The following is an 18,347-nucleotide window of genomic DNA, read 5'->3' on the forward strand; positions in this document are numbered from 1 at the left end:
TTCGTATGATACATATATTTTACAAAACTTTTCCTCGCACTCTTGCTTTCTCTTTTCACCTGTAGCGTACATCGGCGATCCTGTACGGCACTTGATCGTTTGATAGAAATTCTACATGGCTGCAACCATCTATCTTTTTTTACATACAGGATAAGGCAGTTGTGACACAGGATAAATATAATTGTAATTTTTATGTTTTTTAAAAAAAAAAGTTTTTATGATTAATAAAAAATAATTAAATCAAATATGTATAAATTATTATTAAATTCTATGACGACAATCACAGAATATTATTAATATAATTCAGTGCAGCGATTAGTCCGATCAGCCCTTATACATTAATTCACCTAGAGAAATGTAATCAGTTTTTAACATCGATGCAATAGATCATTACGTGTCACTATCAAATAGCAACTCGAGCAATACTAACTAATTACGGCGCAAATATAAGTGTATAATCCATTATATAATAATGCACGGTTGCATTACGTGCATAGCTATCTATTAAATCTCATGCAACGTTTCGCTGGAAAACAAATAAAAATAAGCAATCAAATATTTCATCATAAACTGGCGATCTCTGTAATTTTTTGAAATATTTTATTTCTTGCGTGTGTATATTATTTAATAAATAATATTATAATTTAAAAAAATCAATAAATGTATATAAATATTTTAAAATTTATGTAATAATATATTTAAAAATAATTCATAAATGTTTATTTTTATCTATTAATAAAAAAATAAATAAATAAATGGTTCTGCCATTTTTATTAAATTTTTCAGAATAAAGGAAATTAAATTACGTTTAAAAAAATCTTTGTTATATTATTATCATTATATTATTAAAAATCAGGTGTTTTTGTTTTTGCTTTAAGTTTGCATTTTTTCAAAACATGTTCGAATTTGCGATTCTCAAGTCTCAATGGTTCTAGATCAAAGGGCTGCATATATTCAATCAGCAATTATCGATTAATAACTAATATACGGTAAACTTATTACAGCATCTTATGTCAACATCTAATTAGCACTGAAGTTGTGTAAGTTCATTCAACAATTTATTGATTGGACTATGCTGCTGATCAAATATGTTCAAAATTAATAATATCGATCTGGTCACAACAAATATCCAAACGTGTATCAAATATTGTTTACTTTCTATTCAAATATTTCCTATTCGAATAGAGTGTCCCGGAAGAAAATGCAAAAAACATTTATTAGTTTTTGCTATCACAGAGAGTTTTATTAGTTTCTCTCACTTTTACAGTTCAGTGGCAAAAACATTTTCTCCCGGGATACCATGTTAAAATGCCTATTGAATTGTATGAACGATTTTGAATCCATACCCTTGCAGCCTGACAAACGAAATAATCTTCTGACGCATACAGGATACCATAGAATCGCGGATAATCACCGAACGGAAAATATTTACGTTGGTATCAAACGACGGTTTGGGTGAACCGAGGGTCCTTCGTATTTACAAAAATCCCTAAGTCTCACAGTTAATTGTCCGCTTTGCGTAGCGCCTCTTCCGCCTTCACTCTCAGCACTTCCGCGCTCTGCTTCCTGATCTCGTCGTCAGACGACGCCGAGTCCTCCTCCCTGTCATTCTTCGAACTTAGGTTCTGCGGTATGCTCTGCACCCCGAGGTTCAAGGGATGCCCGTGCAAATGGCCGCCCAGAGAGTGGCCGTTCACGTTGCTGTGATTCAACGACGCGCTCGGATTCAGGCCGACCGGGAGCATCGTGCCGAGCGACGCGAGGTTCTGTGGCAACGGCAGGCCGATGTATTGCGACAGGAGCGCGTGCAGCGGCGGCAGCTTGGGCGCGCTCGGTGGCCAGGGTGATGGGAAAACCGGGGGTATGAACCAGGGAAACGCGCCCGTCGGCGGGCCTGAGGAGTCCGCGCCGGGAACGCCGCTGGCCGTTTGCAGCAGCCGCGCGTAAAGGGACAACTCGTTAACACCTGTAAACAGAATTCGACGGGCTTGCTTACTCCTTTGATCTTTGATCCAAAGATCGTATTCTCCGCTGCTGACAAAATTGCATCCTTTTTTAGCTAACTTTAGAGACCTCCACTTTCTTTCCCTGTCTTTGTCATTTTTTTCAGATTAGGGGAGGGAGAAAAAGATTCATTGTTTTCTTCTTTTTTTTTTTAATAGAAAAAGCACTGTAACATAATGCGCAAAAGAAACGTAGGAACGTCTCCTCGTTACGCGGTTGAACGTAGTTAATAAAACTGATTATTACGTGATATGGGAGGGTTGAAGTCATTAGATTTTTTGCTGCTAATATCACCCGTTCGATGTACAAGCTTTATCCGCAGAGTCTCATAAAAAAATAATCCAGGCCAGGTTTCTATTCTATATCATTCGCATGTTATGGCTACGACACTGAAATTAGACGTAATTGTCGCCGATTGCATCTACCCTCCGTAACTTGTGCCCTGTCGTCCTCTCTTGCACACATAGCACACATGTTACTGTAAAGCAAGGGAGCAACGATGGATGAAAACGAGCTTTCGCGATTGTTTCACTATAGCGAAGAATAGAAAAAAAGCCAGCGAATCCATCATTGCCACATGAGAAAAGTAGAATTCAATTTAAAAAAATATTTCTATTTTTCTACAAAACTTGAGGATAACATGAATTATGCAATATAACATGAAATATTTATATTCTATCCCAAACAATTATGTAAAATAAAATAATAATTAATAATTGTAAAAAGTGTCTTTTTAATAAAAGTTTTTCTTTTTATTTCTATTAAAAATAAAATAAAAAATGATATTGTTTTCGCGATCGGTGTAAAATTGTTTAAATTATTAACTTTCTTAAACTCACCGCCTTGTTCAACGTGCATAAAACTTGTGTCTCTACCTAGAGCCTTTTCCTTCTTCCGCCATTTTGCACGCCGATTTTGAAACCATACCTAAAACATAAAGGAATACTTTGTTTTAAATAGGTATTCAACGTAATCACATTATATTAATTAGCATTAAAAACATTATCAATTATTGCGAAATAATTTATATTATAATATTTCTAAAAAATACTGTTATAATCTAAATCCACCCAATTAAATTGTTAAGAGGCGATTCGTGATCTCTATTGATTATGAATTATCGGAATATCGTCATGGATATTCGTCATGAAGATTCAAAATTAACAGGAAAGGGAAACCCATAAGGACCCCAGACGCGCGTATCAGAGCGGCCAACAACAAAAGCTCGCTCTCGAGGTTGATTAAGCTAATTGTTAACAATTATCCTGATTTCCTTCGTACCCCTGAGTGCTAGCAACCCCTGCCTCCGGCTCTATTCTCGTCTACCCCTGACGACCCTATCGCTGGTTCGGTTGCCGTATAAATACTTTCGCTTTCCACTCGAGCTGTTCCGAATTTTCGTGGGTACCAGAAGAGGCAGAGAATAGAGAAAGAGAAAGACAAGGAAAAAAAGAAAAAATTTTATTATACTTTTATTCTCAAAAAGATAACTAGATTACACTCAAAAACGCACGCACGCTAGTTATACTTAAAAATTTTTTTAATATAAGTATGCAAATATATATTTAAATATTAAAAAAAAAACAGTCATGTAAATAAACATAGATAAATAAAAAGTAAATACTTAAACAAACAGATACACACATGCATAAAATATTTCACAGTTTTATATAATTAATATTACAAGTAATATAAAAGATTAAATTTATTTACAGTAAAATTAGGAACTAAATAATTTTTTATCTAAATAAAAAGAATTAGTCTTTTCTTCACAAAAGCATGCATCTGAAACTATAAAGATTATAATTTATCACGCGGCAACATTAATTTATTTGAAAACCAAATTAAATTGTGACTTATGGTAGTTCGTCGGATCGAGACAAATTAGCGAGTTGATTCGGTCGGATTGTAGAATAAAATCAAGGCAACGTGAGAAATTCGAGGGTGCACGGGAGAGAAGAAAGTGGCATCAAGGAAGAGAAGAGAGGAATAACGTCGAAGCGAGGGAAAGAGGTCAGCGTTTCCAGACGAGGGCAGGAAATTCAATTGCCTAATTGCTGTTAATTATTTAATCGCTTCTGAATAGCCTTTAACGCTTAAGTGCTCGCAAACCTTGCGTCATTTAAGCGACCCACCGCGAACTCGAAAGTTTGCAATGCCGACACGTTTCCATAATTCTACCCTATTAATCTTGCGAACCATTTAACACAGAAATTGGTGCTGTTTCCACAGTCCGTAGCATCAATCTACATCAAATTAAAAATTTTTTAAATGTATTTTATTAATTAATATGTTTCTTTTATTAAACTTTCAATTTCTTTTTTTACAAAAATTAATACAAAGCTGCTTTAAAAAAAGATTTCCATGACCGCATTCACTATAAATAATGTAATGTTTGTTTTAAAAAAAAGTAATCTATTAATTTGTAATTAATAATTGAAAAATATTAAAAATAATACATTTATACACAGCTAAAATCGTGACGACTTAATATATCTATAACTTTAATACATATTATGTAACTCCAAAATTAAAATATCATGAGTATGAAAATTAGCTAGAGAATACTAAAATAGAAAGGAGAATTAAAGAAGGCATTATCTTCCTAATGCAGTTTTTTAACGCACACAATCAATAGATTAATAAAAACTGGATCGCAACGTTCACGATACTTTATAAAAATTCCATCAGAGCGTCCGGCGGTGGTAAATCATCTCCCAGGGTGTAGGAAACGTCAGAAACGACTCGCGATTGCATTACCATACGCGCCCGATCGTCGATACATCGGCCAGCCGTTAATACCGAAAAATGGGGTAATTTCGCATCTGGAATCGGCGCTCGAGTGAACGAGGGCGGGGGAGGGGGTACAGGAGGATTTCCTAGATTGAAATAAAGTGGCCGTGGCACCACTGTGCGCCGCGGCGGATCATTTAGCGGTTTTGTCGAGCGACGGCCAATTGCCGGCATTGTCGCTCCGCTGTACCACAATGGGCCAATCGGAATGCTCTCTGTCTCTTTTCAACATCATCGCCACCCTTCCGTCGGCAGCCCCACGCGACCCTCGCGCACTCATCCACAGTTATATACATATAGAAAGGTACATGTATAAAATTTTTGTACGTGTGTGTGTGAACTTCCTCTTAAATCGTCGACAGTTTCTTTGTCGTGTACGTCACAATAAAACAATCGAATCGAATGATTCCAAGAACGCACTGACTTGAGAGACTTTATTTCTTGAAAGAGAATCGATTGCCACGGTGTAATACGCTCATTTACATATAAATATCAGTTATGTATGTTAATTTCGCCGACACTCGAACAAAATTATCGTCATCAATTCACACATAATTACCCACTGATTTAATTTAATGATTTATTCTGTAAATAGCGTCATTTATTTATAATTGCAAACTAAACTATTTCTTGCATTCTACGAAATATGTAATTTGCTTTTAATATAATGCATATTGAAAGGAGATAAAGAGGGGAGTACGAATCATCGCGTACGAAACAATGTGCACCCCGGTTCGCGCGGATTGGAACTACACCCCCAATGCTGCAACGCACTTGAATTTTCAAGGACGCCGGTTTAAAGTAATTCCTAAGCAGATTACACGAGGCAGCCTTTCTTCTACGAAATTAACCATGGGCGGATTCGAGGCGTAGCGTGTGTTTCGCAAAATTACAGACGGAAAACGGCAGCACGAAATTTTGCGATACAATAGTCTCTAATTAGTTAAGTGACTTGCGCCTTGAGGCCGAATCTCCATGGCGCAATCCTGTAAGCAGCGCTCGAGGATCCTTCTGATGTTTCTAAAACTTGGTAAAATCGTATCTATCGTATGAATCGATCCTAGTGAAAATCAGTTTACGCTATTGTACGTTAATCACCGTATAATGTTGTAGAACCATTTTATCGAGACAAAGAAATGCAGAAAATAAATTCTTTGTGAATTACAAAATAAATTTAGATCTACAATTATGAATAACAAAGTATATATAGCTAAACTATAATAGCTATTCAAATATGTTCTGCTATTAATGCAACATTTTTCGCTTGCATCGCTTATCGCTTTATCGCCTCGAATTCTTTTAATAATCTCCATATTTAACGTCAAAATTACGCGCGAGCTGTGAGTTAGCCTTTTAAAATTTCATCCTGCTGACCGAATCTAAAACTCGTCATTAAAACTACTTACGAAACTTGCCACTATCAAATGCGCGAAACTCAGCGACACTCGCGTGCCTCTCGGGCTTTGTGGATTCGTCCAGTCAAAGCGACGAAAGGTTAATTATACTTCTGTAACTGTCTGGTAAAATCTGGCCTGACTTCTTTCTCTCATTTCTCTCTTCAAGCCACATTTGTAGAATATTTGAATCAGCCATTACGAAAAGGGCATAAACTTAATCTTTTGGAAGGACGTGGTGTACTCGGCAGTGTCGTGACTGTGCTTTATTCTTATAAAACACGGCACTTAATAACAAAAAAAAAAAAAAAAAATAATAGAAGCACAAAACATCCATTGTCTTTTTAAGCTAAAATTAGATACTTAAATTAACTACACTCTTTCCATTTGTCTCTTGTATTTAATTTTAACAATATAGTCAAGAATGAAATCTAGATTTCACGTTTACGTTATTCAAAATCTTTCCATATCTAATATACTTAAAAATGAATAGGTCGATTTTGGTCCCTAAAGAGGCAAATAAAATGTTGTGCTTTTTGTAGTTCTTAACATTCTGAATCTGACGTTAAACATTTTTAATTTATCAGAAAATTAAACTAAATCTGCATCAGTAAAGTTATATTAAACATATAATTAAGAAATTATATTATACCACAAAAGTTAGAAGAAATGGAATAAAAATAATTCACTCATAATCAATCTCTATTATGAATATTTATCCTATACTAATATTGTATTACGATTTCAGTCTATTATTAATATTACAAAATCATTGCAAGTGAGTTAAACCAATTTATCAATGCTGCAAGTGCAACAAAACGAAGTATTACAACCTATAAAAATGATTACTCTTTCTAGAAGAAGTAAAAGATTTAATGATTATAACGTAATACGTAAGTATAGAAAAACAATAAAAAAATGGAGTATACTAAAACAGAAGTGCTTAGTTCTTGTATTCTTTGTTTCATTTAATTGTCACGCTTATAAATAATCATATATCTCATTCCCTTTTATATATAGCCGAAAGATTTTTAATAATTCTTTTTCAAATGTAAGAAAATATTTACTTTTTAATTTTTTATAGTAATAGGCAGTATAAAGTCCTTATTAATATAATTTATTTATCTAAAACACTAGTAAATAAATAATGCTTAATAAATTAAGTTTCTGATAGATATATACCGGAGTTATGTTATAAGCTAATTTAAAATACAATAATTTCAAAAATATTTTTAATAAACGAAACTGTAGATACAGAAGAATATGTGTAAATTAAAAAAAAGCAAGAAATACAATGTAATAAATAACAATGCTCTTAAATGCTGTAATTAAGATTTAAAATTGTTTTATCGTTAATGCTTCTGTTTTCAGACTTACAGATTAACAATTTTTTTACTTTGTTATCAATCAAAACATAAACCATTAAAGATTTATTGAGATAGAGATAAAAATATTTTATGTTTTACTAGCAGAAAAGCGTAAATTAATAATAATTTACGGTTTCATAATTCTCAGCAATAATTTAAAATACTAGACATTTAATAACCTCACATACTGATTTTAATACTTTCCCGACAAATTAAAAACTTTTAAAGGTCAGTATCAGATTTAACAACTCAAAAATTATAAAAAAACATCATTTTTTACTTTTATTCTACTGGTCACTCTGTGCCAAAATCTTTCCATTTTTAACTTTCTTTTTACTTTTTTCAAATTAAAAAACAGTTTGATTCAAATATCTAGTTTATATATATGCCTACCTTTCTATCTAAACATTTACAAAAATTTTCCTTATATTTCCCTTCCTTTTCTTTACGTAGGGCATATGTTTTTTCTACAATAATTAAATAATTCGTGAAAAGCACCTGTACTCTAGCCTCCGAAAGGTCCAGTCTCATCGCCAGCTCCTCCCTGGTGAACACATCCGGGTACTGAGTGTTCCCAAAGGCCTTCTCGAGCTCGTGCAGCTGATAGGTCGTGAAAGTCGTGCGTGATCTTCGCACCTTGCGTGGCCGATCGGATTCACCCAGATTCAAAGGATCGTGCAGCGCGTCGTTGATTTGATGATCGCTCAGGTGACCGAGCTCCGTATCGCCACCGTCAACCACGGCGTCAGACGATGTCGCGTGGTCTGAAATCAGTAATACGCAATTTCTGTAGCGCAATTCCTATCCCGTTTCTGCGATTTTCTCAAAGAATGTCCTTCAACAACAACAAAAATTCAACAACGCGCGTATTTATTACTATTTAATATTATTTATAATATTAATTAATTTTTTTTAATTTTAATTATTAATTTTTTAATTACATATTTATTACTACTTAATATTAGTAACAATTTGCAAATAAATTCCCTGATGAATATTACCTCATACAAATTTCTAAATCAGTCGTTTTCGTACCGAAGATCCATGTGCTATAAACGCGTGCTATAAATGTGACATCAGGATCCGAATTAAAGGAACTTTCATAACTAATCGAAAAGAAGAAACCGTCGGTTCCGCGTAAGACGCGGAGAATTTGTAATCCTCGAAATTTATTTGGCGCACCCCCGCCCGTTAAACGCACGTACACGTCAAACGGTAACGTCCGATACTTGAGCGCGGGAAGCGATCGGGAGGCGATTAAGCCATATCGCTCGCGTTGCCAAAACGAAATTGTCGTTTTGCCTGATATGCCAACTCTGGCGGCGGTGATAGCGGCGGGGGGATACGGGCGCAATTTCATTTTTAAGCCGCACAACGACCGGTACCGATATAACCGATACGCCGATGACGTCCGATCGGCGGATTTGCCAATTTTTAAGCCTCACCCGGCGCTTCATTCTCTTTTTTTATTTTTTTTTTTGCACCGCTCCATACATCTGCCCGCGTGTACACGCCCGCGAAATACCCTACAAATGTAAGTGCGCACATTATACGTATGTGCTCGACAGTACTTAAAAGCCGTCGCTGTCAGTGATTAGCAAATATCACGAGTGCACACTGCCCACACCCTTCCTCCACCTTCGCCTCACTCTCTCACGATACAGCAACCGAGCCTTGCATCCCCTTCTCCCCCTCCCCCCCGTGCAATGCGTACCCTTCCCGGCTTTCTGCAATCGCGCCCCACCTCGTATCCCTCACAGTCATATTTCCTACCATGATCGCTCGTTCTGTCTTTGCGCGAGCACGGCGCTCAACGAGGGCTTAAAGCCCCATTAAAGTAAACTACACGCAGTAGACGTAACAGTCGGATGTATAGATTGTCCGATTTGTTTCAGGTGAGAAATCAAATCGCGCGGTATGTCGATTCTACGATGAATGTTTATTGCGATTATCGGGGGATAATCACATGGAGAAATGATATAATTTTGTGGTACAGATAATAAAATCTTCGCGGAGGTTTCGCGTGCGGGGGCAATCAATTTGTTAATAAATTAATAAAGTTTCTCTTCAATTTATATACTTTTTATTTCTTATACGTTTATAAAAATTTAGATAATTGTCGATCATATCGACGACGATTATTTCATATTTTACGACTTTACCATAAAACTTGCGACTCTACAACAGTCGAATCGATATGCGTAAAAACATTCGAAAAACGCTCGTGCAATTGATATTGCAACGAACGTTGCAGATAATAACAAATCGGTTGATCTGCATATAATTTCAAAAGGCACTTGACGGCGTTAAAAATAAATTCATCGTAACGAGTTTTAAAAATGGAGCTTTGCCGAGAGCCAAATCGTCATGCAATGCGCTTGTGACGGGATGTCGCAAGGGTATCACCGAGCGGAAAAGTAGCAAAAATATCTCACGGGATTCCCCGTAAGAATGCCGCGGCAAAACCTATGCGGGCGGTAAAAATCGAGCATTGCGATAAACCTTGTTACCTCTTTGACGCTTGTAAGAAACGATACATTGTGTGCACATATACACACACACACATACACACACTCACGTTACACAAATTGCCGCGCGATTTATTATTTCCCTTTGAACTCTCCCTTGTATTGGTTATCTTGAAAACGCGTGATCTTCTCCTGAGTTTCTCATTCTTTGCGGATAACATTTTTCTATAGGCCCTTTACGAAATATCGAATATGGTATAAATATGAAATCATACTTTTCATGCGGTCGAACTTTTGTGCGGAGAATTTGAGACGGTACGAAACCGGCATGCCTTCTTCCTGGAAAGGGGAGGGAATACCGTTTTCAAAATCCATTATATTACAAGATATTTAAAATCATTTTATTTTGTTTTGTGCAGTCATTATAAATATATTTTACATAAGTGTTAAGTATGCATGATAAACAATTCGAATGTTCATCGAGCTATTAACGAAACCGGCATGGATTACACACTTATTACCGCGAACTAGGCTAATTATTAATTAGCTGACTACATATAGCACTTCAGATTAATATACCTATTCTAATTGGATAATGATCTGAGACCGAAGCAGCAACTACAAAGCTACAATTTCGACTACATCCGCTTACGTGCACCTACTCCGACTAATATCACATTAAATTATAATCTGCTTCGTAAACGTTTCCCTCGAAATCACTTCATGTTATGGCACGCTGTGCCAGATCTTCAAAATACTCCGGTGCTCCATTTAATAAATAAAATCTATCTTATTTAATGTTAAATGGAATCCTGATTAATTTTTGCCAAATTAGCCGACTCTGGTCATGTTCCTTGTTGATTAATTGTCAAGTTATTTAACAAATATTTAAACGTTATTTTTAATTATTTTACTTATGTGATATAAATATAAAATCATGGACCTAAATAAATCTAAAAAAAGATATTATTTTAACCCGTTTAAAAAAAATATTGTTTTAATCCCTTTTTAAGTGTGAGAATATTTCAAAACTATGCGCCTCTTAATTCAGGTATAATATTTAACTAACCAAACAACAGTGACAATCATATCTACGAGAACTACCTGCGCCAGGTGCTTTAATTTTTCCTCTGGTCCCTTGTTAATTTACTTTTCCCGTTATTCGAAATCTTTCCACTCTGAACGTAGCTTTAGCTAATTTAACAAATTCAGTCGACGTGTGGAAATCATAAACCTTTTCAAATGACAGCAAGGTTATACAAAAAGGTATTCAATTATCCACCCCTGCAATGTACATGCATGTTACGTCCTTTTACGTGTCTCGGCTTGGACTAATTAGACCAAGCATTTACAACTCATGCGTAATAATGCTAATCCTACTTTTCGGTGTCGATACATAGCCAGCAGTTGTGATAGGATGAACCGAGATACGATCAAAACGTATGCACGCCGCCGCCGCGCCGACGGCGCACGTATGTATACGCGCGCGCGTGTGTGCGTGTGTGTGCACGCGGAAGCTTCCACACGCACGCACGCACGCACGCGTGCACGCACACACATACGCGTAGAGAGAGGCATCGTCGTACTAATCCAAGCTGAATAGAGAGATTTCAATGTTTTTATGCTGGGGCACAATGGAGTACCCACTTGATGCTTAGCTCTCCACTGCTTTTTATTAAATCTACGGTGCGCCGACGCCTGATGTGGACCAGGCGAGTCGGGCAGGGTAGGGATAGTCGAAAGGGTGAAACTTGCATGGCGAAATTAAAAATTTATTTACCGCGACAATTGCGCACATGTCGCAAATCACCATCACGTCCTGAGACGCCAAAGAAATCATTAGTAGTTGCGAGGTCATTGATAAAAATATCCGCATTATTTATGAAGATCATTAAAAGAAATCAATTTACAATTCACAAAAAAACATTTTTTAATAATTGATAAAAGATATTAATAAAAAAAATAATAGTAATTGTAATGATCAGTCGATATGATTTATCCAGCTTTTATTTGAACACGAGAAAATTTTATAATTTTATAGTAAAAATTATTATGGTAAATAGTAAACGCAAAGAAAAATTTAAAAAAATTATTTACTATATTTTTCGTCAAATTACAATAGTATTTATATTATTTATAATATAATTCTCTGAAATTTCTTCTTATGGTCTCTAGCTACTATCGTACATAGTAATTTTTACTATAAAATTTTCTCCATGCATTTATAAATAGAATTTGTACAATTTTAATTTGCGTATATTTCAACAATTAAATCTTTAATTTTATTTTTATGTTATTGTTTATATATATTTATATATACGTTATTATATACACAACAATCTTTGAACCTTCTCAATTATAAGAGATTTTCCTCTTTCTTAGAAAAGTGTACCACTAAAAATATTATTCCTAGTACCGTGTTTGTAATCAAATCTTAAGCATTACATCCGGCAATTTCAAAAGTATTATAATAAATGTGGTACATAAAAATTGTTTATCCACGTTTGTATTGTAAGTAACAGAATTTAAAAGTACTAAGAGATCTATGATAATATATATAAAAACGTATAAAAATATGTCGAGAAAGATAGAATTTATCGTGTTTACTCAAAGTCAAGGCATTAAAAATGATTAAAATATTAGCGCTGACATTTTGCTCAATTTTTATTTTTTCCCAAACCACAGAATTAGAAGAAAAAACAAACTCTAGATCTTAGATCGCAATAGATAAGAGCCAGGCAATTTTGTTTTGTTCTTATAATAAGTAGAGAATAATGGAAATGTCTTTAGATGATCAAATTGATTCGGAATGAATCATTTCTCCGATAGGAGGACACCTACGCGCCTATGCATCTATGCCGGATTATGTGCCTAAGCGTTAAGCGTTAAAAAGGATTTGCAATCCGTTCAGTCGACGAAATATACTTTCGTTGAGACAGGAGCGGATTATAAGTGGCCGAGGACTTTGCGCTGAAAATCTAATAAAGTCCTTAAGAGGACTTACGTTAATACGCCGGCCACGAGTGTTCCACGGAATAAAATGCGACGAGACCATGTTTTCAAAAAAAATATTGTGAAACGCGCGTTTATGAAAATTGATAAAATACAAGCCTCTTAGAATTCTCATATGAAAACTGATAAGATACACATAAGACAATTTAAAAAGAAGAAATATGTTTTGAATATACTATGGTAATACGAGTAAACAGGTACATTTAAATTTTATGTGTATATTCATTTTTTAAATAAAAATAATATAAAATATATTACAAATTATGCATATTTGGTAATGATTTTCATTGACTCAAATAATATAGAATAATAAGATTCGCGGTTCGTGATTTTATAATCTGATTTAATATTATAATTTGAGCAATCAAGAGTTTATTTACTGGCGTTCTCAATTATTACAGGACTGATATACATTTTTATTTTGTATAAAATTCAATTTTTTCTTCTTTTCCTATTTCTCTTCATAATTACATAATAATGTTAAAACAAAGTAATATAACAAAAAAATATCTACAAAATATTTACTGGTATTATAACATAAATTGTATAAATATAAATATGTATTATATATAAATAAATACATATTTCATACATTTATACATTTACTTTTAAAATTGACTATAAATTATATAATATAATTATATTGACTGTAAATTATAATAAATATCCACATATAAAACAATTAGAATGTTAGAATATACAAATATTGCAAGTATACGTAAATTGTACTTTTTGTAATTTATGCATTTATTATTATATTTAGAACATTGTTCATATGATTATTTCGTGCTTGCACGTCATGTGTAGCTTTCCTGTATTTGTACACCGCACAAAGAGACAGTATACGTCTAATATGTATATATATATACATGTACGCGATATTTGCGTGTCGTAATGTCGTGCCGTAAATTCGCGTTACAGCAGTTATCATTGATCGCATATAAATAAAAAACTAAGTAAATCTCCTAGTAAAATATATCCTTCATAAAAACGATGAGAAAAATTCAAGATAAAAACATCATTGAGCCGATTACTTTAGATTGTAGCATTGGAAACAGCGTTACCATTCAATCAATGTAATTATTGCGATCTGAAAATCACGGCATGCACGATATGCCTACATAATTTATACGTGTACAAACCGAATAAGAAAACTACTCTTCACTATGCATTTCATCATCACTTTATAAGTCAATTTTTGCTAAACAAAAGTATTATTTATTACAATCATTTAATCTCAATATTTTCCTAGCGCATCAAATTATAATCATCAAATTATAATTTAATTTAATTGAAAATCTACGTAAAATTAAATGTTAAGTTAATTAAGTTAAATGTAATTAAGTTATTGAGCTGAGCTATATAATTATTATTACCTTCTGAAGCTTAATAGCCAGATATAGTCTTTTTTATAAATATACGTATAATTTATAACATAAGTTTCTGAGCTCTCAATGTATTCTTCTATATTCATGATAACATTATCATATAAAAAGCAACTTATATTAAGCGATAAAAGGTAAAATCGTTCGTGCATTTAATAAAAATGTGGGGTAGCGATTGCCCTATTGTTTTGTTTGCCCATAAGCCACGGTTGTAGCTCAGCCAGTACACGTAACAATGTAGTTCTTTAAACTTGATAACACGATTTATCACGCCATGACAATTCCACAAAAGTGAACGCATTGAAACAATCCGCCGTTCGTGCGCCTCTCCGCAACCTAATCACGCGCATGCACTCGCGTGTCGTAACACCATGTAGTAAATTCACGTTACACCGATCGTCACCACAGATTCTGTAACCCGCGACGACCTAATTACGTTATGTTACCTTTAATCGCACAATCCTAAAGTTAGCGGTGTATTCTATAAGATTCATATCTCCCCTTTATCGCGCCAAAGTTTGCAATTCTTTCATACAATTAAGCTGAATTTCTCAACTCCTTTGAGATTAAGATAAATTTACGTATTTTCCTCCGATTAATTATTTCCATAATTGTACTTTTTCACAAATAGTGAAATTCTAAAAAATAATGATAAAAATATTAAAATTCTGTCAATTTTCCATTTTCTCTTTATTGAAAAAATTAAAAGAAATAATCCTTAGTATTAAAGATTTGAAATTATAACTTGTAAATTAACATAAATTAAAATAAATAAAAATATATTGTGTGTGACTCTAAAAATAGATATAAAATGATAGAAAAAAGTAAAGATAAAAAATATAAAAATTTTTATGTAAAAATTAAAATTACTTTTCATAATTTTTATCTCATAAGTAAATAGAAAATATTGATAAATATGCTGTTCTTATATGACGTAAACACATCTTTCCAAACTTTAACATTCAAAGTTTGTATTCCCTGTTCGTTCATTATTTATTGATCAATGTTTGCCCACCTCTAGATAATCTACTTTATTACAATGAAAAAAAAAGAGCGTATACCCGCCAGGATCAAGATAATAAAATCTGTAATGAACTTCCTTGTTGACGAGTCAAGTATTCCAAGAGCGACCAGAGTTTATTGATCTTACGATCATTACGATCGTACACGATCGTTTTGTGAACGAAGAAGTAATTGCTTCATTATGCTAAACGCGTTGAAAATTTAAATCAGAACGTACAATCAGTCAGTTAATAAATAACCAAAAAAATACTTGTAAATGTAATTAAAGTCTGCGGTGCGATAAAAATAATAGAGAAAACACTAAAAAAAAATTAAACAAACAAAACTATATATTTTATATAAAAATTTAAATAATATGTTTTTCGACTCGAGACCTTACTATTGTATACAAATAAATACTTTAATCCAAAATAAAAGACAATAAGATGCAATAAAGAATAAAATAATTTATCGATAATAAATCTATAATTAAGAGTCTAATAATAAGTCTATGATAATTAGAATTATTATCAATTATCAATTAAATATAGTAATAATAATTAAAAACGATGTTTACGTATACGTTAAACTTTGCCAGAGAAAAACATTAAAGTTACATGTCATTACATAGCATTTCGTTCATAATCTAAGCAGTTCTATTACCTACGTTAAATTTATTTTGCTTCTTGAAATTTCAATGTTATGAACAAAATGTATGAACAATAATAAAATATTTAAATATGCTTTTAATTAAGATTTCAACAGTTTGATTTATAAATATAAACGAAGGTAACATATGTGTATGTTACTTTATTTATTTGTCTCTTATTTTGTTAATATAAAAAGTAGTTTCATAAAATTAAAAAAATAATTTTAGTAGACTCAACGTGTAGACATTTCTTAAATGTTTCAAACCATAGGTACAAATAACTTGCGCGTACTTCTTGAAAAGAAAAAAAAAGGAAGACACTTTGCCGTACCTTCATCTTTGCCGTGACCCAATATCTGGTCGATGCTGTACACATTTCTCTTCTGATTATAAGTCTGGGCCATATCTGAGTCGGGAGTCAGTTTGCCTTCGGAAATCACTGATGTAAGCTTTCGCGCAAATAAATTGCAATGCGAAATAGCAGTCCTTGATCCACGAAAATCACTGGCAAATCATAGATTCTCCTGTCCCGGGTGGCACGCGCGCAAATTGAATCTGCCGCCGAGTCGCGTGTACCTCCGTCGAATGCACCGTCTGCGGTCCAGACGGAAGAAAGTACGCGAAGGGAAACGTGCGAATAAAAGAAAGACAGAGACTGAGAGGAGGCAGAAGGACCGAACGTCGTTCTCCACCTTCTCGACAGAAAATGCGTCACTCGACGGCGCACCACGCACTGGCTCGTCGGACATGAAAGCAGCCCTTAATATCGCGTACACCAGCCCCACCTTGCAACCCCTAACACCGCCATATTAGCCCCTCGGCCAATGGGAGCGCGTGCTCTTCACCCAAAGCCACCCCGTAATCGGAGGCTGAATGAAGCCTGGGCGGGGAATATTTTGCCCTTTCCGCGTAAATCCCCGGATTTTTTCTAGTCCCCCTACCCGTCTCACCCTCCCTCCCTATCCATCCGCCCTCTTGCTGTCTCTTTTCACTCTTCCAGCCCTTTTCTCTCTCTATCTCTCTTTCTGCATTCGATCCATCGGCCTACGTTCATCTTCTTCGTTCCTTCCGTCTTCTACCTTCGTCCCATGCGTTCTCCATGTGACTTTCTCTATTTCTGGTTCTTTTCGTATGTATTTACTTCATTCTTTCTTAGTCATTTCCTTACGTATTTCCTCTTTCATTCCTCTTCCTTCTGAGGCACGGGATTTCATCGATTATAGATAATTCAATTATAATGTCATGACTCGTAATTTTACTCATTCGAAAATCTTACACTTTAATTTTATTTCATGACGCTATATAAAATTTTCAGGCGTGATAAAATGCTGTATAACATTTCTCACTTTTATGAAAGTAAGAAAATAAAATTATTTTTTTTATATTTACAGCTTAAATTCTGTGAGTAGTGCATTACTAATAAAATTTATATAAGAACATATTATTTAAAAAAACAAATAATGCCTGGTAAATAAATAAATAGTATAATAAAGCCGATTTTGTTCCAACTTCTTGATAAACTTACCTATCAGGTAAGCATGTGTCTACCTTCGTTTTTTTTTCTAAATAATGTCATAAAATAATGTAATAAATTTTTCCAATACATATCAAGTTTTTGTTTACTGAAAAATAAATTTGAGCCCTTGACGAATGATTTACACAATGCTTAGGGCAATTATAGGCATTTTTGGAAATATTGTCAAAAAAAGACCATTTAAAAGGTCTTTTAAGCTTTCCATTTCTACTATGATTCTTGTCGACTCGCATCTGACAAAAATATAACTCGAAACTCTTTTAAATTTTTGTTACTTTCAGCGTAAATAACTAATTAAATAACTAGCACATATACAACTTCATACATACAATGCCAAAAGTGTAAAATTTTGAAAGTATTTATAAAGTAAAAACATGCTAATTTACATTGATTCATATCGATTTAATATTATCTTACGCTCCAAAATTTTTTTACATAAAACATCTTTAATAGACAAAAACATATCTCTAACATAACCAACATTGTAACATTAGCACAGAGATACCTAAAAACGGAACATATGTTGAATTGTCGCACAACCAGACAGATAGGCAGGTCTAAAACAGGTTCCAAGAAACACTTTACAAGGTCGATCTTTTCTAAACCCACAAAAAATGAGATCGTCTGACGTTAATTCAATAATTTACTAAGCCCACTAATTCTCAGACATTTTTGAATGGAGCAATCCTAAATCAATAGTAATTTTTAACCATGACTGTAGTCATGAGATATCTTCTTT

The 18,347-nt window shown here is 33.8% G+C and overlaps 1 protein-coding gene across 1 annotated transcript; it reads right to left on the minus strand.

Moving 5' to 3' along the window:
- Positions 1–859: 859 nt before the first annotated feature.
- Positions 860–16,995, minus strand: LOC105830215 (aristaless-related homeobox protein). The gene is made up of 4 exons (XM_012669413.3): positions 16,406–16,995; positions 8,057–8,322; positions 2,844–2,931; positions 860–1,966 (listed from the first exon to the last, which is right to left on the minus strand). Exons 1-4 carry the CDS (start codon positions 16,476–16,478, stop codon positions 1,503–1,505), a joined length of 891 nt encoding a protein of 296 aa, XP_012524867.1. The 5' UTR covers positions 16,479–16,995; the 3' UTR covers positions 860–1,502.
- Between the last annotated feature and the right edge of the window lie 1,352 nt (positions 16,996–18,347).

Source organism: Monomorium pharaonis, chromosome 3 (assembly GCF_013373865.1).
Source record: "Monomorium pharaonis isolate MP-MQ-018 chromosome 3, ASM1337386v2, whole genome shotgun sequence".
Taxonomy (NCBI): Eukaryota; Metazoa; Arthropoda; class Insecta; order Hymenoptera; family Formicidae; genus Monomorium; species Monomorium pharaonis.

What these genes read in the sequence shown, in the direction of transcription:
- LOC105830215 (XM_012669413.3), bottom strand. Translation starts at nt 16,478, where the DNA reads ATGGCCCAGACTTATAATCAGAAGAGAAATGTGTACAGCATCGACCAG. An exon ending in GGGTCACGGCAAAGATGAAG is followed by an intron (nt 8,323 to 16,405) that starts GTACGGCAAAGT and finishes TACTGATTTCAG; the next exon opens with ACCACGCGACATCGTCTGAC. An exon ending in TATGCACGTTGAACAAGGCG is followed by an intron (nt 1,967 to 2,843) that starts GTGAGTTTAAGA and finishes TTCTGTTTACAG; the next exon opens with GTGTTAACGAGTTGTCCCTT.